At 43.5% G+C, this 26045-nt stretch overlaps 1 protein-coding gene across 1 annotated transcript; it reads left to right on the top strand.

The window, feature by feature from the left end:
- The first annotated feature begins 12809 nt into the window (after positions 1 to 12809).
- Positions 12810 to 13704, top strand: LOC123126017 (NDR1/HIN1-like protein 1). The gene has a single exon (XM_044546439.1). The coding sequence runs from the start codon at positions 12924 to 12926 to the stop codon at positions 13566 to 13568; it is 645 nt and encodes a 214-aa protein (XP_044402374.1). The 5' UTR covers positions 12810 to 12923; the 3' UTR covers positions 13569 to 13704.
- Positions 13705 to 26045: the final 12341 nt, after the last annotated feature.

The following is a 26045-nucleotide window of genomic DNA, read 5'->3' as shown; positions in this document are numbered from 1 at the left end:
GTTAAACCTACTGTATTCCAACTTCTCTATGGTTTATAAACTATTTTACTAGCCATAGATTTATCAAAATAAGCAAACAACACACGAAAAACAGAATCTGTCAAAAACAGAACAGTCTGTAGTAATCTGTAACTAACGCAAACTTCTGGAACTCAAAAAATTCAGCCAAAATAGGACGACCTAGAAAATTTGTTTATTGATGAGCAGCAATTGGAATCAATATTTTATCATGTTCTGGTGATTTTTAACAATTATTTTCGTGAACAGAAAGTTTCTAGAATTTTCTGCAAGATCAAATAACTATCATCCAAGAAGATCCTATAGGTTTAACTTGGCACAAACACTAATTAAAACATAAAAACACATCTAACCAAAGGCTAGATCAAATATTTATTCCTAAACAGAAGCAAAAAGCAAAAAACTAAAAATAAAATTGGGTTGCCTCCCAACAAGCGCTATCGTTTAACGCCCCTAGCTAGGCATAAAAGCAAGGATAGATCTAGGTATTGCCATCTTTGGTAGGCAATTTCTTAATGGAGTTATGCTCGGTGATCCTTTGATCTAAAGTATCCAGCTGCTTATTGCAAAGTGTAATCAGATTATTCGTGCGGTTGATATTCCCACCAATACTTTTAAGAGGCTCAACAATTTTTTGTAACTTACATAATTTCTCTAGGATTTGAGTCTCTTCTTGGGTAAGGGGTGATACTTTTTGTAGGGGGAGAACTCCCACTATCCCCTCTATAATTTCATAAGCGAAGCTAGGACAATATCGATAAAACTGCCTTTGGCGGAAAAATCGAGGAGTTGTTTATGGGGCAAGGTTAGCCCAACATAAAAATTGCGAAGCAAAATTTTAAAATCCCCCTCTATATTGCAATTACGATAAGATTCGAGCATCCTAAACCAAGCATCTTTTAAATTTTCCCCTTGTCTTTGCTTGAAGTGGAGGACTTCAAAGTCGGGAGATGAAGGGATAAAGACCAAGCTAGCCATAACGACAAGCAAGCGAGAAAGAGGCGAACGGAAAAGAGAGGGCGAATAAAACGGCAAGGATGAAGTGGGGGAGAGGAAAACGAGAGGCAAATGGCAAATAATGTAATGAGGGAGATAAGGGTTTGTGATGGGTACTTGGTATGTTGACTTTTGCGTAGACTCCCCGGCAACGGCGCCAGAAATCCTTCTTGCTACCTCTTGAGCACTGCGTTGGTTTTCCCTTGGAGAGGAAAGGGTGATGCAGCAAAGTAGCGTAAGTATTTCCCTCAGTTTTTGAGAACCAAGGTATCAATCTAGTAGGAGGCCACGCACGAGTCCCTCGCACCTACACAAACAAATAAATCCTCGCAACCAACGCGATAAGGGGTTGTCAATCCCTACACGGTCACTTACGAGAGTGAGATCTGATAGATATGATAAGATAATATTTTTGGTATTTTTATGATAAAGATGCAAAGTAAAGAAAGTAAAATAAAAACGGCGCAAGAAATAGCTTGTTGATGGGAGATTAATATGATGGAAAATAGACCCGGGGGCCATAGGTTTCACTAGTGGGTTCTCTCAAGAGCATAAGTATTACGGTGGGTGAACAAATTACTGTTGAGCAATTGACAGAATTGAGCATAGTTATGAGAATATCTAGGTATGATCATGTATATAGGCATCACGTCCTAGACAAGTAGACCGACTCCTGCCTGCATCTACTACTATTACTCCACACATCGACCGCTATCCAGCATGCATCTAGAGTATTAAGTTCAAAAGAACAGAGTAACGCTTTAAGCAAGATGACATGATGTAGAGGGATAAACTCATGCAATATGAAATAAACCCCATCTTGTTATCCTCGATGGCAACAATACAATACGTGCCTTGCTGCCCCTACTGTCACTGGGAAAGGACACCGCAAGATTGAACCCAAAGCTAAGCACTTCTCCCATTGCAAGAAAGATCAATCTAGTAGGCCAAACCAAACTGATAATTCGAAGAGACTTGCAAAGATAACCAATCATACATAAAAGAATTCAGAGAAGATTCAAATATTGTTCATAGATAAACTTGATCATAAACCCACAATTCATCGGTCTCAACAAACACACCGCAAAAGAAGATTACATCGAATAGATCTCCACGAGAGAGGGGAGAACATTGTATTGAGATCCAAAAAGAGAGAAGAAGCCATCTAGCTAATAACTATGGACCCGAAGGTCTGAGGTAAACTACTCACACATCATCGGAGAGGGTATGGTGTTGATGTAGAAGCCCTCAGTGATCGATGCCCCCTCCGGCGGAGCTCCGGAACAGGCCCCAAGATGGGATCTCACGGGTACAGAAGGTTGCGGCGGTGGAATTAGGTTTTTGGCTCCGTATCTGGTAGTTTGGGGGTACGTAGGTATATAGGAGGAAGGAGTACGTCGGTGGAGCAACAGGGGGCCCACGAGGGTGGAGGGCGCGCCCCCCTACCTCGTGCCCTCCTGGTTGATGTCTTGATGTAGGGTCCAAGTCCTCTGGATCACGTTCGTTCCGAAAATCATGTTCCCGAAGGTTTCATTCCGTTTGGACTCCGTTTGATATTATTTTTCTGCGAAACTCTGAAATAGGCAAAAACAGCAATTCTGGGCTGGGCCTCCGGTTAATAGGTTAGTCCCAAAAATAATACGAAAGTGTATAATAAAGCCTAGTAATGTCCAAAACTGAATATAATATAGCATGGAACAATCAAAAATTATAGATACGTTGGAGACGTATCAGACATCACCCTTGAGGTGAATACGTTGGGAGGCAAAACAATAAGCCCCTATCTTTCTATGTGCCCGGTTGGAACGTTTTGCTCCTGTGTATGCGGTGAGTGTTAGCAATCATAGAAGACTATATGATGGTTGAGTATGTGGAGCTCTTACTTAAACTCTGTTGAATAAGTTGAATTACAATTGCTTGGTGACTGAGAACATAGGTTGTTGAGTTTCAAGAGAATTCATTGTTTGAACCTTAACATGTGAATTGGTTGCCACTATAACATGAGAAGTTTTATAAGAAAGAATTGCTGTTATGATGCTAGGAAAAGTGATTGAAATTGTCATTGATCAAACTTGTTCACTTTTCTAGCATTCACACTTCATAAATATTTCTTTTATCATTTACCTACTCGAGAACGAGTAGGAATTAAGCTTGGGGTTGCTGATACGTCTCCAACGTATCTATAATTTATGAAGTATTCATGCTGTTATTTTATCATTCTTGGATGTTTTACAATCATTTTATAGCAACTTTATATCATTTTTTGGGACTAACCTATTGACCCAGTGCCCAGTGCCAGTTGCTATTTTTTGCTTGTTTTTTACATCGCAGGAAATCGATATCAAACGGAGTCCAAACACCGCGAAACTTGTTGGAGATTTTTTATGAACCAGAACACCCAAGATGGGCCAGAGCAGAATCTGGGGGTGCCCTGAGGGGGGCACAACCCACCCGGGCGCGCCTGGGGGCCAGGTGGGTTGTGCCCACCTCGGTGGCCTAAATTCAAAAATATCCCAAAACCCTTGGGGGTTAACCTAGATCAGAAGTTCCGCCGCCGCAAGGCTCTGTAGTCACCGAAAACCAATCTAGACCCCGTTCCGGCACTCTACCGGAGGGGGGAATCATCTCCGGTGGCCATCTTCAGCATCCCAGCGGCCACCACGATGAGGAGGGAGTAGTCCACCCTCGGGGCTGAGGGTTTGTACCAGTAGCTATGTGTTTAATCTCTCTCTCTCTCTCATGTTCTTGAGATGTCACGATCTTGATGTATCGCGGGCTTTGTTAATATAGTCGGATCATATGGTGTTTTCCCCTCTCTACCTTGTTGTGATGAATTGAGTTTTTTCCTTTGAGATTTCATTGTTATCGGATTGAATACTTTTATGGATTTGAGAACACTTCATATATGTCTTGCAATTGAATACTCGTGGTGACAATGTGTAGGATCGAAAGTATGTCTAGAGGGGGGTGATTAGACTACTTGACCAAACAAAAATCTAGCCTTTTCCCAATTTTATGTTTTGGCAGATTTGAGCAACTTAGCACTAGTCAAGCAACCAAGCTACGCATGCAAGTCTAAGAGTATAGCAGCGGAATGTAAGACATTGCACATGAAGGTAAAGGGAGGAGTTTGGAGGGAGCAAATGCAATGTAGACACGGAGATTTTTGGCTTGGTTCCGATAGGTGGTGCTATCTTACATCCACGTTGATGGAGACTTCAACCCATGAAGGGTAACGGTTGCGCGAGTCCACGGAGGGCTCCACCCATGAAGGGTCCATGAAGAAGCAACCTTGTCTATCCCACCATGGCCATCGCCCACAAAGGACTTGCCTCACTAGGGTAGATCTTCACGAAGTAGGCGATCTACTTGCCCATACAAACTCCTTGGTTCAACTCCACAATCTTGACGGAGGCTCCCAAGTGACACCTAACCAATTTAGGAGACACCACTCTCCAGAAGGTAATAGATGGTGTGTTGATGATGAACTCCTTGCACTTGTGCTTCAAATGATAGTATCCCCAACACTCAACTCTCTCTCACATATTTGGATTTGGTGGAAAGATGATTTGAGTGGAAAGCAACTTGGAGAAGGCTAGAGATCAAGATTTATGTGGTTGGAATGGAATATCTTGACCTCAACACATGAGTAGGTGGTTCTCTCTCAGAAAATGTATGATGGAAGTGTAGGCATGTTCTGATGGCTCTCTCCACGCATGAAGAGGGGTGGAGGGACCGAATAATGAAACTCAGTCAGACAGATTTAGTTCAAAATGTGAACGTTAGTCTTTTCGGTGGGACCGACATGTCAACTTAGTGAACTCGGTGTGACCGAAGTGGATGACTCGGTCATACCGAAATGCACAAAGAGGTTTTGGAAGTTTAAGTCTATGACGAACCTGGGACTCCGAGTGCTCCTCACACAGAGTGGTTCCATCTGACTTGATCAAACTTTGTGATGTAGCATGAATAGAGTTTGAGACGAGAAAAGCATAGATAGCTAGAGGGAGTTCTTAGGCATTCTTGTCCATCCGTTTGGCAAAAGAGAAAAAGCCAAACAGACAAAGCAACAAATGGATGTCCTCGAATGAGTAAAATATGCAATCGACATGCTCATACAATAAAATGGCAAATGAAATATGTGACAAAGCATGCACAAACACTCTAGCATCTATCAAGCAATTGGCGATGACTAGGTCATCTATATATGAGTATATTGACTTAGGAGCCAAATGAGGACATTTGATCATAGGTCATACTCATCGTTTAAGCACAAGTGGGGTTACCACTTTTACATAAAGCATTGTTGTGTTCACACCATTAGAGTTGCTTTAGCTCAATTGGTTAGAGTAAAGCTCCCCCTAAATGTGATATCCCCCCTAAGAGGGATGAACTAACCTTGGGTTTTGTCGATGATGACTTCATGTAGGTCTTGAAGATGTGGATGCTCAATGTTGATGTAGATCATTCGGAGCAATCCATTGGAGTGAGTTGCACTTCCAATACCTACACGGGTTAGTCCCACAAGGAACAGACAAGGATATCCATAGACATAGAGTGATGTTCACATAAGATAATGTCCATGAAAGCATTAGGTTACCTTGTCCCTTGTCTTACCAACAAGAGGGTTTGTGACTCCTTGAACTAGTGCAAGATGTGGAAGTTGTTTGCACAAGTCATTGCCAAAAGATATGAGTGAAGTATGTTGGCGGAGTCACCCTCAAGAACTCTCTAGTTCTTCTTCTTTGGGATCTACACCATCTTGATGGGAATCCGTGGAGTTGTGTCATACTTGATGTAGTAGAACTTGATGTAGTCTTGGGAACCCACTTGACCAAGGCCTTGGGAGCTTCTTCAAATGCATCAATCTCCTCTTGAAGCTTGTCCTTGCCTTTTTGCTTGTGATCTTGTGGTGGAAGATCATCTTGAGCTTGTGTTCCTTGGAAAGAAGTAGGATCATACTTCTCTTGTTGAGGAACAAACTTCGTCTTGGGGTATTGATCTTCTTCCCACTCAACTCCATTGGCATCGAACTTTCGTTCAAAACCAACACCTTGATTCTTCCGGTGTCTTCCTTGCTTTCGTACAATTTCCTCAAATTGCTTACTTTCGGCAAGGCTTTTGTAAACACCTTTCTCTATAATTCCCTTCAATAAGCTATTTTCTTGCTCAAGTGTAACATGGCTAAGAGAATCATTAGTGGAATCAATAGAACTACTAGAAGCAACAACATTGGGTTTAGCATGATTATTGTTACTACTAGATGAAGAATCTTTCTTACTCTTGTTGCTAGATTTTACTTGTGGCATGTAAGTAGACAAGAGTAAACGCTTGGCAATGTAAGAAGAACTTTTCTTGCAAAGATCATCATTGATTGCCTTTAAGAACTCATGCTCTTGCTCAAGGTTGAGCTTTTCAAAGCGTAGCTTCTCATGAGTCTTTAAAAGTTCTCGATGATCTTCCAAGGTAGTTTCATGAGCTAACTTAAGAGTGTTTAGTTCTTTAGTTAGACGCTCAATCTCCTTCTTATAATCGTCATTCGTTTTATCTTGATTAGCATGATTAATAGCAAATTCATCATAGTTTTCATAACTAGAGTTATCAACAAGTAAATCAATCTCCTAGCAAATCATCTTCATCACTATTGAAATCAAAATACTCGGGGTGTGATACCTTTGGGCCTTTATCCATGAAGCATCTTCCAATTCCTTCATTTGGTGAGTCAAATATGTCATAGGAGTTGGTTGACACAAGTGCTAGACTGGCAACACCTTCATCTTGAGTATATTCGGAGTCGGAGTGATAACTTCTTTCAGAGTGATGGTCGGAGTCGGAGCCGGATACCCATTCACCAACGTGAGCTTGATGTCTTCGTTTTGTGTAGCTCTTTGATGATCTGTCTTTCCTTTCCGAATCCTTGCTTCTCCAAGAGGTTCTACGTTCATAACGATCATCTCTACTCCTTCTCTCTCTTGGTGGTGATTCTTCTCTTCTACTTCTTCTTTTGGGAGAATCTTCTCTTCTTTTGTAGGGAGCCGTACACTCATTGGAGTAGTGTCCGAGTCTTCCACAATTGTAGCAATTTCGTTCACGACTTGAAGATCTTTTGTCATTGTAGGACCTTGACTTGGAACTTCTCTCCTTGCTTCTACTCTTGTAGAACTTGTTGAAGTTCTTCACCATTAGGCTCAATTCTTCATTGAAGGTTTGTTTCTCACTTGATGATGTGGGAGCTTCACATGAGGCTTTGTAAGCACCACTTGACTTGTTGTGGAGCTCTTCCTTATCCTTAAGTGACCTCTCATGAGCAACAATTCTTCCAATGACTTCCGTTGGCTTGAGACCTTTGTAATTGGGCATCATTTGGATCAATGTGCACACGGTATCATATTTTCCATCCAAGGCTCTTAGGATCTTCTTGACAATGAATCTATCGGTCATCTCTTCGCTTCCTAAGCCGACAATCTCATTTGTGATGAGAGCAAGCCTAGAGTACATTTCAGCGACACCTTCACCATCCTTCATTTTGAACTTGTCAAGCTGACTTTGAAGCACATCCAATTTGGATTCCTTGACGGAGTCGGTACCCTCGTGCATATCAATCAAAGTATCCCAAATTTCCTTTGCATTCTCAAGACGGCTGATTTTGTTGAATTCTTCGGGGCACAATCCGTTGAAGAGAATATCACATGCTTGAGATTGTATTGCAGCATCTTCAACTCTTCTGCGATAGCTTCACGGTTCGGTTCTCTCTCATCAAAGAATTCACCTTGCAAGCCAATACACACAATAGCCCAAACGGCGAGGTTATGTCCAAGAATATGCATTTTCATCTTGTGCTTCCAACTAGCAAAATTAGTACCATCAAAGTAAGGACCTCTACGGTGGTAATTTCCCTCGCTAGACGCCATACTCTCCTAGGTTGTGAAACCAAGGCTATGATCACCAAATGCTATGGAAATCAAGGCAAATGGAAACCAAAGCTCTGATACCACTTGTAGGATCGAAAGTATGTCTAGAGGGGGGGTGATTAGACTACTTGACCAAATAAAAATCTAGCCTTTCCAAATTTTATGTTTTGGCAGATTTTAGCAACTTAGCACTAGTCAAGCAACCAACCTACACATTCAAGTCTAAGAGTATAGCAGCGGAATGTAAGACGTTGCACATGAAGGTAAAGGGAGGAGTCTGGAGGGAGCAACTGCAATGTAGACACGGAGATTTTTGGCGTGGTTCCGATAGGTGGTGCTATCGTACATCCACGTTGATGGAGACTTCAACCCACGAAGGGTAACGGTTGCGCGAGTCCACGGAGGGCTCCACCCACGAAGAGTCCACGAAGAAGCAACCTTGTCTATCCCACCATGGCCATCGCCCACGAAAGACTTGCCTCACTAGGGTAGATCTTCACGAAGTAGGCGATCTACTTGCCCGTACAAACTCCTTGGTTCAACTCCACAATCTTGACGGAGGCTCCCAAGTGACACCTAACTAATCTAGGAGACACCACTCTCCAAAAGGTAATAGATGGTGTGTTGATGATGAACTCCTTGCTCTTGTGCTTCAAATGATAGTCTCCCCAACACTCAACTCTCTCTCACAGATTTGGATTTGGTGGAAAGATGATTTGAGTGGAAAGCAACTTGGAGAAGGCTAGAGATCAAGATTTATGTGGTTGGAATGGAATATCTTGACCTCAACACATGAGTAGGTGGTTCTCTCTCAGAAAATGTATGTTGGAAGTGTAGGCATGTTTTGATGGCTCTCTCCACGAATGAAGAGGGGGTGGAGGGGTATATATAGCCTCCACACAAAATCTAACCGTTACACACAAATCACCAAACTCGGTGGGATCGAATAATGAAACTCGGTCAGACCGATTTAGTTCAAAATGTGAACGTTAGGCTTTTTGGTGGGACCGACATGTCAACTCGGTGGGACCGATTTCATTAGGGTTAGGGCATAACGTAATCTCGGTGAGACCGATTACACAAACTCGGTGGGACCGGATTTTGGTAATAAGCTAAACAGAGAGTTGGTTAGGCAAACTCGGTGGGACCGATTTGCTCATCTCGGTGAGACCGAAACGTTACGAAAGGGAAACAGAGAGTTTGCATTGCGAACTCGGTGGGACCGATCGGTCATCTCGGTTGGACCGAAACGTTACGAAGGGAAACAGAGAGTTTGCAATCCCATCTTGGTGAGACCGAGATCCCTATCGGTAAGACCAAAGTGACTAGGGTTTTGTGGCAGTGGCTATGTCAAATGAACTCGGTGGCACCGGATAGAATGTTTTGGTGGGGCCGACTTTGACTTTTGGTTTGGGACATATGTGGATATGAGAAAGTAGTTGAGGGTTTTGGAGCATATCAATAAGCATTTTGAGCAAGTAACCCATTAAGCAACACCTCATCCCCTTTTAATAGTATTGGCTTTTCCTATGGACTCAATGTGATCTTGGATCACTAAAAGTAAAATGTAGAGTCTTGAGCTTTAGAGCTTGATCCAAGCTTTTGTCCTTAGCATTTTGAGGGGTCCACATTTCTCATCCATGCCATGCCAATCATTGAGCTTTCCTGAAATATTTATCTTGAGATGGCATTAGCTCAATGAGCTATATGTTGTTAGGAATTACCAAAACCACCCAGGGATAGTTGCACTTTCACAATGGGGTATCGTATTGATTCACTTGATATATGTTTTGGCACTCAACTCACGGATTCCCGAGGTGACATTGGGGTAATCTATGCATAGGGGTTGATGCACGTTCTTGTCTTTGTTTCTCCGGTAAAAATCTTGCGGCACTCTTTGAAGTTCTTTGTGTTGGATTGAGTATTATGAATATGAATTTGCTTTGGTGTTATTTTAGTACGAACTCTAGGATAGATCGAACGGAAAGAATAGCTTTGCGTTTTTTACTATGAACTCTTGAATAGATCGAATGGAAAGAATAGCTTTGAGGTGGTTTCGTACCCTACAAATAATTTATTCTTATGTTCTCCGCTAGATAGGAACTTTGGAGTGATTCTTTATCGCACTTTGAGGGATGGTTATATGATCCAATTATATTAGCATTGTTGAGAGGTTGCACTAGTGAAAGTACGGACCCTAGGCCTCATTTTCAAGCATTGCAATACCGTTTTTGTGCCCATTTACTATTTGCTACCTTGCTGTTTTTATTTATTCAGATTATAAAAATATATTTCTACCATCAATATTACACTTATATCACAATCTCTTCGCCGAACTAGTGCACCTATACAATTTGCCGTTGTATTGGGTGTGTTGGGGACACAAGAGATTTCTTGCATTTGGTTGCAGGGTCGTTTGAGAGAGACCATCTTCATCCTACGCCTCCCACATATTGATAAACCTTAGGTCATCCACTTGAGGGAAAATTGCTATTGTCCTACAAAACTCTGTGCTTGGAGGCCCAATACAAGTCTACAAGAACAAGTTGAGTAGTAGACATCACAACGCACGAGCACATACTTTTTTTTCCTAGACAACACGGGCACATAATAAAGAAAGAAAAATGAGATAGAAAGGGCCGGCCCGTTGTACACATAGAGAAAGATGGGATCGAGGAGTGAGGACAAGGACGGAAGCGGGTGCAGGCCGCAATTATTTCTTGCATTTACTGGGTTTTGAACCCTGAACCTCTTGGTTGTAAGTTTATGCACCTAACACTCCCCTTCACGTCTATACTTCTTTGAAGCTATATGACATGGGCAGCGGGGGCATGCCGCAATTATTTATTGCGTTTACTAGGTTTTGAGCCCTAAACCTCTTGGTTGTAAGTTTATGCACCTAACCAGTTCACCCATCAATTATAAAGGCTCCCGCTCTTGTTTCTCTCCGCCTTGGCGAGGAGCTCCATCACATTGTTGATCCGACTAAACCACATAGCAGTGGATGGTAACCCGGGGGGAGGGGTGGCTGGACGCGGCGGAACTCAAGGCCTACCCGCAGTGGTGGTACCGGGTGATGCAGGTGCAGGTATATGTAGGGTACGATAGAGAATAGAGTTGACACTTTTAGTATAGGGCATCTGCTAGAGACGCTCTTATGGAGCATCCCGAATAACAGCCATCAGTTCAATTATTTTAGAGCATCATCGGTTTAAAAAAGATTGCCCCCCACATCACAACTAAAAAAACTATAGCTACAAAAAACCTTGCTCAGCAAACAACCATCAATTCAAATCAGGTACTTGCGTCATTGACGTACCGGGTTATCTGGTGGATCTGAAAAACTACCTCATGATCCATCAATCAAAACATAAAGGGCTCATCACACTATCCGCAGGATCAACATGAGTATTTGACCTGGGTATATTTTTTTCCCGTTTCAGGTATCTCACATGTCACAGAAAGGACGGCGTACCAGCAGTTCACGGAGCTGGTTGGTTTCGGAAATTTCTCAAGATGTGATGCGTGTGTATACGTTGTAGGCATGTTTAGGCGCATAGCGGGGCGTGGGTTGTGGTGTGCCTGGCCTGTGTGTCGTGCATCCGATTGGGTTCTACATCTTTGTATTTGTATAATCTATACCTAATAATAAAGAGGTTATTGCTTTTGGTGGTATGTTACCGAAATTGCCCTTAAAGTTACAAAATATTACCCAGCGATGCCACATATAAGTGATAAAAAACGTTTAACACAGGGGAATCCCGCCTGGACTGGCCCATGCAGTAGGAACCTTCTATACTGCGCTCAGCGCAGTGGGAGAAGACACGGCGCCCCTATTTGGTCCAACCCATGTCCGGGAGGCCTGGTTTTAAATTTTGTTTTTATTTTTCGTTTTTGTTTTCCGTTTTCATTTTTTATACTTTAAATAATTTGGGAATCTAGTTTCGAAAATAAAAAAATTTAGAATTTTGAAATAAAATATTTAATAATCATATTCTTTTGTGGATTCAGAAAATGTTCACGAGCCTTAAAAAATGCTTGCATGTTTCAAAAAATGTTCACGAAATCAAAAAAAATTCATGATGTTTTTAAAAAGTTTATCTATTAAACAATGTTAATGAAATTGAAAAACAATTCGCCAATTCAAAAAATATTCATGAATTTAAAAATATCCTAAAATCTCTAAAACTGTTTGTGATTTGCAAAATAGTTTATTGATTTAAAAAATGTTCGCTGATTCAAAATTTATCATGCATTTCCAAAAATGTTCGTTAAATCAAAAATGTTTGTTAAATCAAAAAACTGTTTGTGAATTTCAAAAATTGTTGCACCAAACAATTTCCAAAAATATGTTCGTCAAACCTAGAAATATTGATCTATTCAAGAAAAATGATTTTAAAATGTTCGGAAATTTTTAAAAATGTTTGCAAATAGTACAAAATGTTCATGATTTTATAAAATATTCAAAAATCTGTAAAAATGTTCATAATTTCAGATATGTTCATGAGTTTAAAAAATGTTCATGATTTTCAAAAAAAATCACGATTTCATGATAATGAGAGTGGTCGTGTATCTAGGTGATGTAGGAAAATATGGTCATGGTCATGGCCATTGGGGATTATGATATTTTTCTTTCTCCCGTTGCAATGCACGGACCGTTTTTGCTAGTTGAGGCTAAAAAATGTAAAAGGCTCACCTGCACATAGTCAAACAAAAAAACACGAATCTCAAAGCGCATGCCGCAAGAACCCAACGGAGGTACGCGCCGGTCGAGTTGGCAGAAGAATCTTCTTCGGTTGAGACGTTGCTTTCCCTGTCCACCTCCCCATCCCAAGATCCAACCCAGATGCACTGTAATCGTTGGCCACCATCTCCACCTACCGTTGCTTGATTTCAAAGCGCCGATCACTCACTCACTCACTGAAGGGAGCTACTCCACTCCACTAGCTAAGCCACACACAGCCACACCAAGCACAGTACAGATAGCCGAGAGGAGCCATGAGCAAGGACAGGCACGAGCACCACCTGCGGCGCTGCTGCGGCGGCCTCGCGGCGTGCCTCCTGTTCCTGGTCGTCGCCGTCGCGGTCACCGCGCTCATCGTCTACCTGGTGCTCCGCCCCGCCAAGCCCTCCTTCTACCTGCAGGACCTGCAGCTCCGCTCCGTCAGCCTCGGGGACCCGTCCCTGTCCGCCACCGCGCAGGTCACGCTCGCCTCCCGCAACCCCAACGACCGCGTCGGCGTCCTCTACCGGCGCCTCGACGTCTTCGTCACCTACCGCGACGAGCCCGTGACCGTGCCGGTGTCTCTGCCGCCCGCGTACCAGGGCCACCGGGACGTCACCATCTGGTCCCCCGTGCTGTCCGGGGAGTCCGTGCCCGTGGCCGGGTTCGTCGCCGACGCCATGAAGCAGGACATCGCCGCCGGGTACGTGGCGCTGCAGGTCAAGGTCGACGGCCGCGTCCGGTGGAAGGTCGGCAGCTGGGTCTCCGGCAGCTACCACCTCTTCGTCAGCTGCCCTGCGGTGCTTGCCGCCGGCCCCGGCGGTGTCCCGCCCGGGGCTGGTGGCCCCAACGGCACCGCCGGCCGCGCCGTCGCGTCGCTGAAGTTCACGCAGCCCACAGGGTGCACCGTCGGCACGTGAAGGAAATTACGTACTAACGTGCCTACGTGGAAGAAATTATGTACTAAGTAGCGGTTTAATTTTCTGCTTATGTCTCGTGTAACGGGAGAATAAAATGTACTTCAATTTTGGAACTAACGATTGCAATTTGTATTTCTTTGCCGTCGCATCATGATCTATCTATGGGCCGTTAAGAGCGGGCATATATAAGTTCTTCCGAATATTTAAAATGTAAATGGTGCAGCATATATAAGTTCTCCCGAATGGTTTAGTTTTCGTGTCATGTCTCATGTAACGTGAGAATAAAATTTAATTCAATTTTTAAATTAACAATTGCAATTTATATTTCTTCAACATACCATCATGATATATCCATGCATCGAACGACAACGGGCATATAAATGTTCTTCGGAATGGTTTAAACTGTAAATGATGCAACATATATATGTATAAACAACTACTTTGTAGTTTGTCCGCGTGGAACGAGAAAACACTAGGGTCTTCCAACGCAAAAGCATCCCAACACCGATCTTACTAAACAACATCATGTCGGACGCAAATTTGCGGGTTACTGCAGGAGCCAAACATCTGTTACACGGTATGAATGATTACTCTCACAAAAATAATCGTTCCTATAGGTCAGTTGTAACACTCTAATGCCTTCTTAATTAATGGGTGAGACAAAAAAAATCTTAAAAAATGTTTTTCCACGTAGTCGACCTGGTCCAAGATCGCACGTACGATCACTACACACAGCCGATAGATCAATGGACGATAGCTAGGGAGATCGTGGAGTTGATAGGGAACAACCACCTAACAGCCAGCACACCAAGAAAGTGGCATTAGGCAGCGGTGCCGTCACGTCGTGATCATTCCATCCATTCCATGCAACGTACTGCAAAGGCCATAGGAAGAGTTCGTTAGGGCATCTTCAAGGCAGATCTGTAAACCATCCGCATTCATGCGGACCGCGTTGTCCCACCATAAAAGTCATTCAACACGAGTTTGTATCGGTTTACAGGGCGGATCGAATGTGTTTTCTCTCATAAAGTGGAGATAAATGTGGGGAGCTTTACAGAGTCCGCACACGTACGTGAAGTGAAACGTAGGAATTCGACGCCCCGGCCCATCCAAAACCATTTCTGGACCCCACGACTCTATCTCCCCATTTTCTCTCCTTCCTACTTTCTCTCTTGCCTTCGTGGCCGCTCCTCCTTGCCACTATACTGTTAATGGACATGAGTACAACATGGGCTACTATCTGGTCCACGGTATATATCCTCCGTGCGGAGACCTTGTGGGAGGTGATAAGATGTTGTGTGATCATGCACAACATGATCGTTGAGGATGAGGGCAACGATGCTGACACAGCTCTGAAATTTGAGAACATGAGTGATCTTATCCAACTTCCAGACCAGAATCCGGCCACATTTGAACAGTTTATTCAAATGCATCAACAAATTCAGCATCGACCAACTCACGGGCGGTTGAAGGAAGATCTGATTGAGTATCAGTGGGCGGTCAAAGGAGAAAACACTGTTGGGATGTAATATTTGAACTTCTGTAAATTTGAACTACTACTGCATGCGGCTATTTGAACATCTGTAACTTTTGTATGTGGCTATTTGATTGTGCTGATTTGAAAAAAATGAGGAAGGTCAGACGTATGCGGCTACGGTTGAATGGCGGCCTCTCGCATCACCCCCCGCATCCATGTCCACGGTTTGGGCCCCCTGTTCACGGACAGATACAGGAGGAAATTTACGGGTTGTCATTGAAGATGCCCTTAACGAAATTCACAACGTTCCCATCAAATCAATAGAAAAGAAACCGGAAAATAAAATCCAACCTACATACTGTGACGGCCAGAGGCCACCGAGCCCAATAGACGAATGTGACGGCCGAGGCCACCGAGGGGCCACGAAGAATACAGGCTTGGCTAGTTGGGCTAGCAGGAGCATCTCCTCTGAGCCGTGGTGTGAGGGTTCTCGTTTAGCCGCCGCTGCCGCTGCCGCAGAAATTTTGGTCCCCTCATCTTCGACTGTCATTTGGCACCGAAAGTTGCGGGGCCTCGGATTTTAAGAGCTCTATATTTTTCATAAATGTTAGTGATCATTCTAGCTATGTGAGAATAAAATCGCTCTCACTCTTTTGGTGGGGTCATGAAATTAGAGAGTTTTACATCCTCACATATCCGATTATTCAGGTATGATGAGTTTATGTTAGGGTGTCAAATTTATTTTTGTTGGTTTAATTTTTTGTGGAGGTGAAATCTTTCATCGATACTATGGTGAAGATATTGTGATTCGACCACCTGCAGTTCTAGGCGATCATACCCGACCCAAATACGTTCATCGATCAAGGCTTCCCATCTTTTTGAATGAGCGACTCAAGGGGCTTTCAAAACCTTTATTGGTAATTTCCGTGCGGGTGACAGAGTCCAATATCGTTGCTCCAATCAAAATTGCAGGTTTTTTTTACCGAAATCTCGGGAGTCTTTCTTGTAGCAGAGATTGAATCACGAAGAAGATGTTTCCAAAAGATTGTAATTCTTAGTCATAGGGGTTACTTTGTATTTCTTTTATCTTGGATCCAAATCCGTGTACATTTAATTGTTATGAGTATGAATAAATTATAGGTGTTTCTTAAAAAAACTAGTTGGGCTAGGAGGACATCATGCTCTTTTGTCGCGGGAGCTATATCTCGCTTTTAGCGACATGCTAGCTCCTCTCGACTAAAGCGTGGCACAATCAGGCGGCCAAGATGCCATCGCATTCTTTTTTTTGTGTTCCGGTTTTTTTCTTTGTTATACTTTTTTTTCACCGGTTTTCTTTTATTTTCTTTTTTATATGTTGGTTTTCTTTGTTTCTTACTCGGTTTCTTTGTTTTCTTTGCCTTTCGTTTAGTTTCTTTGTCGATTTTCACTTTTTTTTCCTTTTCTTTCTCATTTTTTTCGTTCGGTCTTCTTTGTTTCTTTCTTGTTTTTACTTGTTTTTCTTTTTTCTTTCTCAGTTTTCACTATTTTCCAAATACATGATGTGTTTTTTTCTTAAATAGAATTTTTGAATACATGGTCAATACTGTTTAAATACATAGCAAATTTTTAGTGAGAATAAAAAATTCACACACAATGTACATTTTCCGTATACATCAGGAACATTTTTATATACATGTATAAGATTTTTAAATATAGAATTTTCTTTTTAATATATGTTATTTGATGTATACTTTTGTTTAGTGTATGGTGTATAGTTTTCATACACATCAGAGACATTTTTTGTACATGTTTAACATTTTGTAAATACATGGTCAACATTTTTTCATACACATTGCATTTTTTTTATACATGAGAAATATTGTTCTTTATAGATTTGACATTTTAAAAATGCATGATTAACAATTTTCAAATACTTGAGTAATATTTTCTAAATATATGTTCAATGTTTTTCATGCACATTGTATACGTTTTTCGTATACATGAGAAATATTTTCTCTATACACATTTAACATTTTTCAAATGCTTGATTAACATTTCTCAAATGTTGTATGTAAAGTGTTTCTTTGTAATAGATATATTTAGAATATTTGTAAGTACTGGTAGACTGCCCGTGCGTTGTCACAGGCCAACAAATAAATTTATAAATAATGCACATTTTACTCCCGATGAATGAGTACGTTGCACGCAATGTTCAACCACATCACAAACGCAAGTATCTTCTGTCTGTTTCAGCAAACGCCATGCAACCCTCTAGCTTCTCTTCTCCGTTGAACTTGTCCACCTTGCCTTCTTTCCCCATAAATCAATGATCCTCTCAATCTATTGCCCCTTGACTCTGCATGTAGCTTCTATGTCGGTGTTTTGTTGTCTCACTCTACTACGTATGTCGTGCAATGTGGAACATCGTCAACAAATGATGAGATACAAGGCACCTCACCCCAATCTGCTCCATCATCACCCTACTCCAAATCTACCTACGTTTCCATCCGGCTCAAATAAACGCATTTTTTTCCTCCAAGTATTTCAATTTGTCGTACCAAGTTTGTAATTTCAGACTCAGAATTTTCATTGTTTCGAATGAGGAGGGTTTTTAGAGTTCACTTCTCTCAAAGAGAACACAACACATATTGATACATATTAGTGGTGAAAAAGAATTTCTAGGTGTTATTTATAACGATGAATACCAACACATGGTAAGTTATTCAATTGAGTAGCTACGATTGTTTTGTTTGGAAAAATAATTCTAACGTGCGTATATTAAAGGGAATCTCTAAATTAACAAACGCAAGAGGGAAAGATAACTACTCCCTCTAGACGGGTGCATGGGGCATGCACATTTCCTAGATCATCAAGTTGACCAACACATTATACATTATATGCCACAAAAACTATGTTTTAGAAAATTTATTCCAATACAAATTCAGTGTCTATTACGCGCACTCTAGTCATTCCAATCATTGCCCCCTTACCTCATGTATATATCACCCTTTTTTCCTCTCTCTCTCTCCCATTGCATGTCCTCCCGACTTTGTCATCTACCACCATCCATCCACTGGCATCTTCTCCGATGACAGGTGAGGACTATGGGGCCACCACTTGCACGAGGCAAACCCCGGGTCCCCACAAAAATGTATCAACACACCTATGTTGCACCTCCAACTCTGGAGTCGCCTCCTACTCCTCCCTCTCCTCCTTCGGGGAGTTCGGAGGCAAGGCAGCTGCAATGCGAGCGTTGTGTCGTGCCTAGAGCCCGTGCGTTACAACGGGGGCATACATATTCTACTGGTTCAACATCAATCTTGTCCGACATGAACCTTACATCCATCATATTCTATATTTTGATAACATTTACTTTGATTTTATTAGGATAAGAGAAGACAAGGAAAGATTCGATTTAATTAAAATTCTAGTAAAATTGATTTGATTTGATTGAGTTAATGCAGGACATGGTTTTGGAAAAGTATCGATTTGGTTTGGAATATCCCAATTTACTATATTTATGTTGGTTTTCATTTTGTGCGGAATCGGTTGGGGATATCAAAAACCAACGGGAAACCAAAGAGAGGAGTGGAATGTGGGTAGGAAAAAACCGAGAAGGAGGGGAGGTGACGGAACCAACTCCCCTTTAAGAGTAGAGATATCATATTGTCGGCGTTCTCGGAACCAGGGTACCCAAACTTGCCTACCTGCGGCCCAGGGCGTGGCTCCTTCGACGGCCTGGTACGGCCCATCTCCAAGACTATCAAGACAACACCCTCGCGAGGGCCCAAGCCTCGCGAGGCGGAAGACACCAAGATCTCCCGAGGGAGCGGCCTCCCCAGGCTGCCTCCTGAGGAGCGGAGATTTTTATGCAGGTACCCAGCTCATGAGGTTTTGATGACGCAAGCCATGACGACCAAGGCCAGGCGGGCGCCAGCAGGCGCAGAAGGCACAGTTTCCCCTTTGCTGCTAAGGAGGCAAGGACAGGTGCGGGTTCCCGAGGAATCTGTTAAAGGTTTCCATTCCGGTGCAACAAGACCAATATCACGGGCGCGGCAGGACGAATGTCATCGCCGAGCCCATCGCTGCGTCACGACCAGAAGCTTTGCAGGCAAAGACCACCTTTCGTCGGGATAAGATGTACTACTTGTCCCCCTTCGAATTGGCCGTTGTGGAATCCCTTCCCTCCTAGATTTGGGAAGAGGGCCGAGGCCACTATAAATATAGGTTAGCCACCACCATAGGGAAGAGATTCTTACCCCCGACGAACTCTCACCCTCCGGAGGTCATTCATCCACTGTACTAGTTCATCCTCAGCCCCTCGCGAGGCTAATCCACCACAAAGCAGGAGTAGGGTATTACACCGCAAGGTGGCCCAAACCTGGGTAAACTGCCGTGTTCATCTTCTTCCTTGCTCACGCGAATCCGGCTAGGCTAGGCTGTAGGGTGGTGAGGTGGTGAGCTCGAGAGGTTGAGTTCTTCGCACACGCCCTAGAGTTTGAACCTTTCTTGGGTCTGCGGAGCTCTGAATCCAACATTTGGCGTGCCAAGTAGGGGGTTGTCGAAGTCCTTCTTCCACCTTTGCTCCGCTTCCGCTCCGTCGCTCCCATGGCTGACGCTCGCCGTGTTCTTGCCGAGCGCCGGGCCGCTCGCGTCGTCCAAACGGCACCCACCGGCAACGGCGCTCCTCGCCGCTCTACTTCCCCCGCGGCCAACGCCGCCACTGGTCGTGCGGCTCACGAGCAGCAGGATTCGTCGCTGTCACCTTCCGTGCGGCGTGATGGCTGCACCGCCACTTGTCACCTACGTACTCCAGCCACAGCGTCGTCCTCTCAGGCTCGTCGGGGGTCGGCGAACGTGCGGGCTGCGCTGCCCATGGCACTCGAACTCCTGCGTTATCGTCCCGCCAATGACTGAAGGAAATATGCCCCGTTTTCATTTCGTGAAAGTCCCCGGCAGAGGAAAGGGCTGTAGGTGATGGCGCGTTCTGCTTCTTAGGGCGATGAAATCGTTCCTATGGGATCGTGCGTGGCAGCTGGTATAGATGATGATGAAAGGCGGGCCGCTTGAACCGGGACCTATTCTCATAATAGGCGGCAAGCAAAGCTAACTCCCGTTTACCGGAGGAACACTTTGTGTGCTACCAAACGTCACAACATAACTAGGTGACGATAAAGGTGCTCTATAGGTGTCTCCGAAGGTACTTGTTGGGTTGGCGTATTTCGAGATTAGGATTTGTCACTCCGATTGTCGGAGAGGTATCTCTGGGCCCACTCGGTAATGCACATCACTATAAGCCTTGCAAGCATTGCAACTAATGAGTTAGTTGCGGGATGATGTATTACGGAACGAGTAAAGAGACTTGCCGGTAACGAGATTGAACCAGGTATTGAGATACCGATGATCGAATCTCGGGCAAGTAACATACCGATGACAAAGGGAACAATGTATGTTGTTATGCGGTTTGACCGATAAAGATCTTCGTAGAATATGTGGGAGCCAATATGGGCATCCAGGTTCCGCTATTGGTTATTGACCGGAGACATGTCTCAGTCATGTCTACATAATTCTCGAACCCGTAGGGTCCGCACGCTTAAAGTTCAATGACGGTTATATTATGAGTTTATGTGTTTTGATGTACCGACGGTAGTTCGGAGTCCCGGATGTGATCACGCACATGACGAGGAGTCTCGAAATGGTCGAGACATACATATTGATATATTGGAAGCCTATATTTGGATATCGGAAATGTTCCGGGTGAAATCGGGATTTTACCGGAGTACCGGGGGTTACCGGAACCACCCCCCCGGGGGTTTAATGGGCCAAGATGGGCCTTAGTGGAGAAGAGGAGGGGCGGCCAGGGCAGGCCGCGCCCACCCTCTCCCTCTAGTCCGAATTGGACAAGGAGGGGGCGGCGCCCCCCTTTCCTTCCTCTCTCCCTCCTCCTTCCCCCATCTCCTACTCCAACTAGGAAAGGAGGGAGTCCTACTCCCGATGGGAGTAGGACTCCTCCCTGGCGCGCCTCCTCTTGGCCGGCCGCCTCTCCCCCGTTGCTCCTTTATATACGGGGGCAGGGGCACCTCTAGACACAACAATTGATCCCTTGGATCTCTTAGCCGTGTGCGGTGCCCCCCTCCACCATAGTCCACCTCGATAATATCATAGCGGTGCTTAGGTGAAGCCCTGCGTCGGTAGAACATCATCATCGTCACCACGCCATCGTGCTGACGGAACTCTCCCTCAAAGCTCGGCTGGATCGGAGTTCGAGGGACGTCATCGAGCTGAACGTGTGCTGAACTCGGAGGTGTCGTACGTTCGATACTTGATCGGTCGGATCTGAAGACGTACGACTACATCAACCGCGTTGTGCTAACGCTTCCGCTTTCGGTCTACGAGGGTACGTGGACAACACTCACCCCTCTCATTGCTATGCATCACCATGATCCTGTGTGTGCGTAGGAAATTTTTTGAAATTACTACGTTCCCCTACAATGACCTCTACGAAGACTGGCTAGGCCGCATCACCGAGCTCGTCCCCGACAGCCCGGCCCCACCGCAAATTACACCAAATCCATCAAATCGACCTACTGGATCCATTTGCTCTCTTCTTCCTCCTCCTCAACGTCCGTCTCGCCGCTCCGCAACCGTTCCTAGGCTCTGCGTCGCCACCTCCAGCAAAGCAGTCCCCTCTCCCGTTCGTGAAGCTGTAATGATGTGGGAATCAGAAACTTTTGTGCCAGCTCATGACATGTTGTGTTATTTTGCACAATATGATTGTCGAGAATGAGGGTGATGGTGTAGCCCAAACCAATGATTTTGAAGCACCTTGAGAACAAGTTCAAATCCCGAAAGATCAAGATGCAGCTCAGCTTACGAACTTTCTGCAGATGCATCAGAATTTTCGAGATCATCAGGTGCATGCGCAGCTACTCAATGATCTTGTGGAGCATATGTAGACCCACAATAGAAATCAAAGAGGTAATATTTGAGTTGCGCACTTCAATAAATTTTACTCCCTCCGTCCCAAAATATAAGAACGTTTCTGACACTACACTGGTGTCAAGAACGTTCTTATATTATGGAACGAAGGGAGTATGTAACAAGACCTATGTATTTTTTTGCGGGGTAAGACCTATATATTTTCGATACCAATATTTATTATTTACGTGCGACATTGTCATGTATGACCAACGTGCATGGTTTTAAGAGTCTGAATTTAAGATATGTGAATGTCAGGCACAAAATATGAAGGGCCGGCAGCCGTTTAGGATGCCGGATTTCGTGGATGCTCTGAGGCTATAGATGCCGCCTCGGCTCACCTTCAAATTTGAAAATTGGTGGATTCTTGAGGGATACTATCAATCTGTTGCAAAGAATGATTGGGCTTCTACAGCTACAAAACCGTTCCATGTACGCACTAACCATCTTGCAGGCACTCTTAAAGTGTGGTGCAAAAATAAAAGGCCCCTTCAGCAGCAACTTGATCAGCTGCAGAATCAAATCAATGATATTCAAATGCAGCCTCTAGACCAACAGGACCATGCTCTTGAAGCGAATCTGGTAGCCCAATATAAAGGAAGCATGACAAAGTTAAATGATTTCTATAGGCAAAGAGCCAAAAAGCATTCGGTCACACAAGATGACAGGAACACAACTTTTTTCCACCAGGCAGTCACCAAGAGGAGGATTGTTTCCGTTATGGATAGTCAAGGGCAAGATCTATTTGACCCTCAAGATATAGCCAATGAATTTATCACTTACTTCCATAACATCTTTCAATCTAGTTGCCCTTCACATGGAAGACCTGCTGTATTGTCTGTTATAAATCATGATGTGCAGGACTTCACAAATTCTATACCTGACAAAGAGGAGATTTGGAACATCATAAAAGAAATGAAGAAAGATGTCTCTCCAGGCCCAGATGGATTTAATGTGGGTTTCTATAGGAATGCATGGAGTTTTTTTTTTGAAATGGAAATGCATGGAGTTGGATAGCTATGAAACAGGTATTATGCCACCAAAGCTTAATGAAACTCATATAGCACTTATTCCAAAGAAACTTGTTTCCACATGCCATCTGACTTCAGACCAATTAGTTTATGTAATGTTTTTTACAAAATAATCTCTATGTCTTTGGCCAATAGACTCAAAGACTCTTTTAGTTGATTACATCCATCCTTCTCAACATGCTTTTATAGAGGGTGGGAGGATTAGTGATAACATTATTGTTACCCAGGAGATTGCTCACTCTTTTAATTTAAATTCTTTCAAACAAAAGTGCTTCATGCTAAAAATTGATCTTTCTAAAGCTTTCGATAGACTCGAGTGGGATTTTATTGTTGCTGCTTTAGCTCGTAAAGGTTTAAATGCCCATTTCATTAAGTTGATTCATGCTTGCATAGCTACTTCTACTTTTTCAGTTATTATCAATGGGCAGCCTTTTGGTAAATTTAAGAGTTTCAGAGGTATAAGACAGGGGTGTCCTCTCTCCCCCTCTCTTTTTATCTTAGTTGTTAATGAACTATCAATGGCTCTTCAGGATGCCATACATAATAACATGCTTTCACGTATCTCTTTGGGTCCCCAATGCCCTCCTATACACTCCTTGATGTTTGCAGATGACCTATTGGTGTTTGGTGCAGCAACAAAGTAGGAAGTTGAAGCAATCCTTCAGATCTTAAATCATTTCTGTTCCCTTTCAGGCCAAGTCCCAAATTGGGCAAAGTCAGGAATTAAGTTTACCGCTAATGTTGATTTGCAGCTTAGACAAGAAAAAAAGGTTTGTTTCGTGTCCCTGATATCGACGCCTCTTTTATCCACCTAAGACATCCTTTGATCTTGCCTGCTAAGAATAGATCTGCTACTTACTCATTTGTGGAGGACAAGTTTAAATCCAAGCTTACAACGTATAAGGCAAACAGAATGTCTCACTCCACTAGGCTTACTCTTACTAAATCTGTTTTCTCTTCTATCCCTGTTTATTATATGTCAAATATTTTGTTCTCCAAAAAATTGCTTGCTAGTATTACTGCTATTAGTAGGAGATTTTGGTGGACAGGGATAAAAGATGATAACACTTCAAGATATATTTGCTTAAGGGCATGGGCGGATATTTTTACTGACAAGAAAAGTGGTGGTTTAGGTATTAGAAATCTCCAGGCCTTGAATCAGAGTTTGATTCTCTCTGTGGCTTGGAGAATTGCTCAAGACCCAACTAGTAATCTTGCTCTTATTTTGAAGTCAAAATACCACGCTCACACTTCTATTTGGAGAGCTAATCCTAGTTGTCCAAAATCTGCTTTTTGGGCTACCATTTTAAAGGTAAAACCTCTATTGGAATCTGCTTGTTTTACACAAATTGTTGATGGCCCCTCTTCCATTTGGAGTACTCCCTGGTTTAATAGTTGGCAGAACATCTATAACAATCTTGTCATTCAGCAACCACCTTTTAGTTATCCTGCAACTATTAAAGACTTGTGGATCCCAAATCGTAAGGCTTGGAACCATGAACTAGTTAACTCTCTTTTTACTCCACATGTGGCCACCACCATTTTAAACACTCCTATCATTGATGATGTGGGCCAAGACATGCTTGTTTGGAAACTAACTCCTGCAAGGAAGTTTTCAACAAAAAGTGCGTATAGACATTGTTTCGAAAATTTGCAGTTGCCGCAGAACCAGATGCCTAAACAAGTATCTTAGGAGGTTATTAACTTGCTCAATCAGATTTGGGCTGCGAAGCACATGATCCCAAAAGTTCAGACCTTTGCTTGGGGACTACTGAGAAAATCCCTAGCCACAGGTAAAAGAGCAGGTCGTTTTTCTAGACATATTTCACTTATTTGCTCAAGTTGTAATTTAGAGGAAGATGATATGCATTTGTTTTTCGGTTGCCACTTTGCAAAAGCTGTTTGGTTCCTGCAGCCTTGGTTTATCGACACTGGCTCTTTACAACAAGAAGAACACTCTATTCCCGATATCCTTAATTTCCTACTAAATTCTAATCATCCCTTCATGTCAGTTAATAATCTTTACACTATGCTTTGGTGCATTTGGAAAGCTAGAAATGATGGTCTTTTCGACCGCGCTAAAATACATCCAAAAAGGTGTTTGTTGTCTTCTCAGCTTTATTGCAGGATTTTCATATCGTTGACGCAAGCCTGCAGGTTCAGCGGCCAAAGCTGGTAGCAACAACATGAAAAGCTACAACACGATATTTCTTTTGCAGGTACAGACGTACAGATATATTTAGATGCAACATGGGCTCCATCGTCTGATGGTGAGCTGCAACAAGCAAGATTGGGCATCCACATCCAACTTTGTCAGCATCATGCTTCCAACATCTATGTTGCAGCGTTGTCTCCGCTAGTAGGCTCTCTCCTCTTCAGGCTAAAGCGTACGGTCTACTGCTGGCGGTCAAGGCGGCAGAAGCTCTTCGTCTTCACAATGCTTACTTCCTCACAGATTCGCATGTGCTTGCTTTGCCTGCTAGGTCGGATCGGAATGTGACAGAAGGACCTTGGCAGATCAAGGTTGTAGTATCCCAAGTCTGATCCTCTTCTAGTTTTAATCCAAACAGGTTATCATATGTACCCAGGGCACACAATGTGAAGGCTCATCATCACTCTAGACCAGCTCTTCGAATCACTACATGTGGTGTGAGGTGTTTGTCATCATCAGGATCTTGTCAATGTCCTGTGTGTACCGTCCTCAGTCTCGAGTGTTTCACCCCTTAGACTGATGCTTGTAAAATGTACTTGATGCTTATCAATGAAGTTATAAGAGTTCAAGAAAAAAAGGCGACTACGGGCCACGCGTGACACACAGCCGCGCACATGCGGCCGCGTCTCGAGATGGTGTACACCTACTCGCCCAGTCGCCCACGTGTCCGTCAGTCGATGTGTGTGCGGGCATAGTCACTAACGGCAGGCAGATGATACTGGGATCGCGCCACGAATATCCTCGCGGACATGCCTGATATTTTTACCTGCCGGTGGCAGCGGCAGACTAGCAGGTCAAGT

The sequence above is a fragment of the Triticum aestivum genome, chromosome 5D, assembly GCF_018294505.1.
Source record: "Triticum aestivum cultivar Chinese Spring chromosome 5D, IWGSC CS RefSeq v2.1, whole genome shotgun sequence".
NCBI classification, from domain to species: domain Eukaryota; kingdom Viridiplantae; phylum Streptophyta; class Magnoliopsida; order Poales; family Poaceae; genus Triticum; species Triticum aestivum.
Note: the sequence above shows the minus strand (reverse complement) of the source record. Positions and strands in the feature narration are given on the sequence as shown.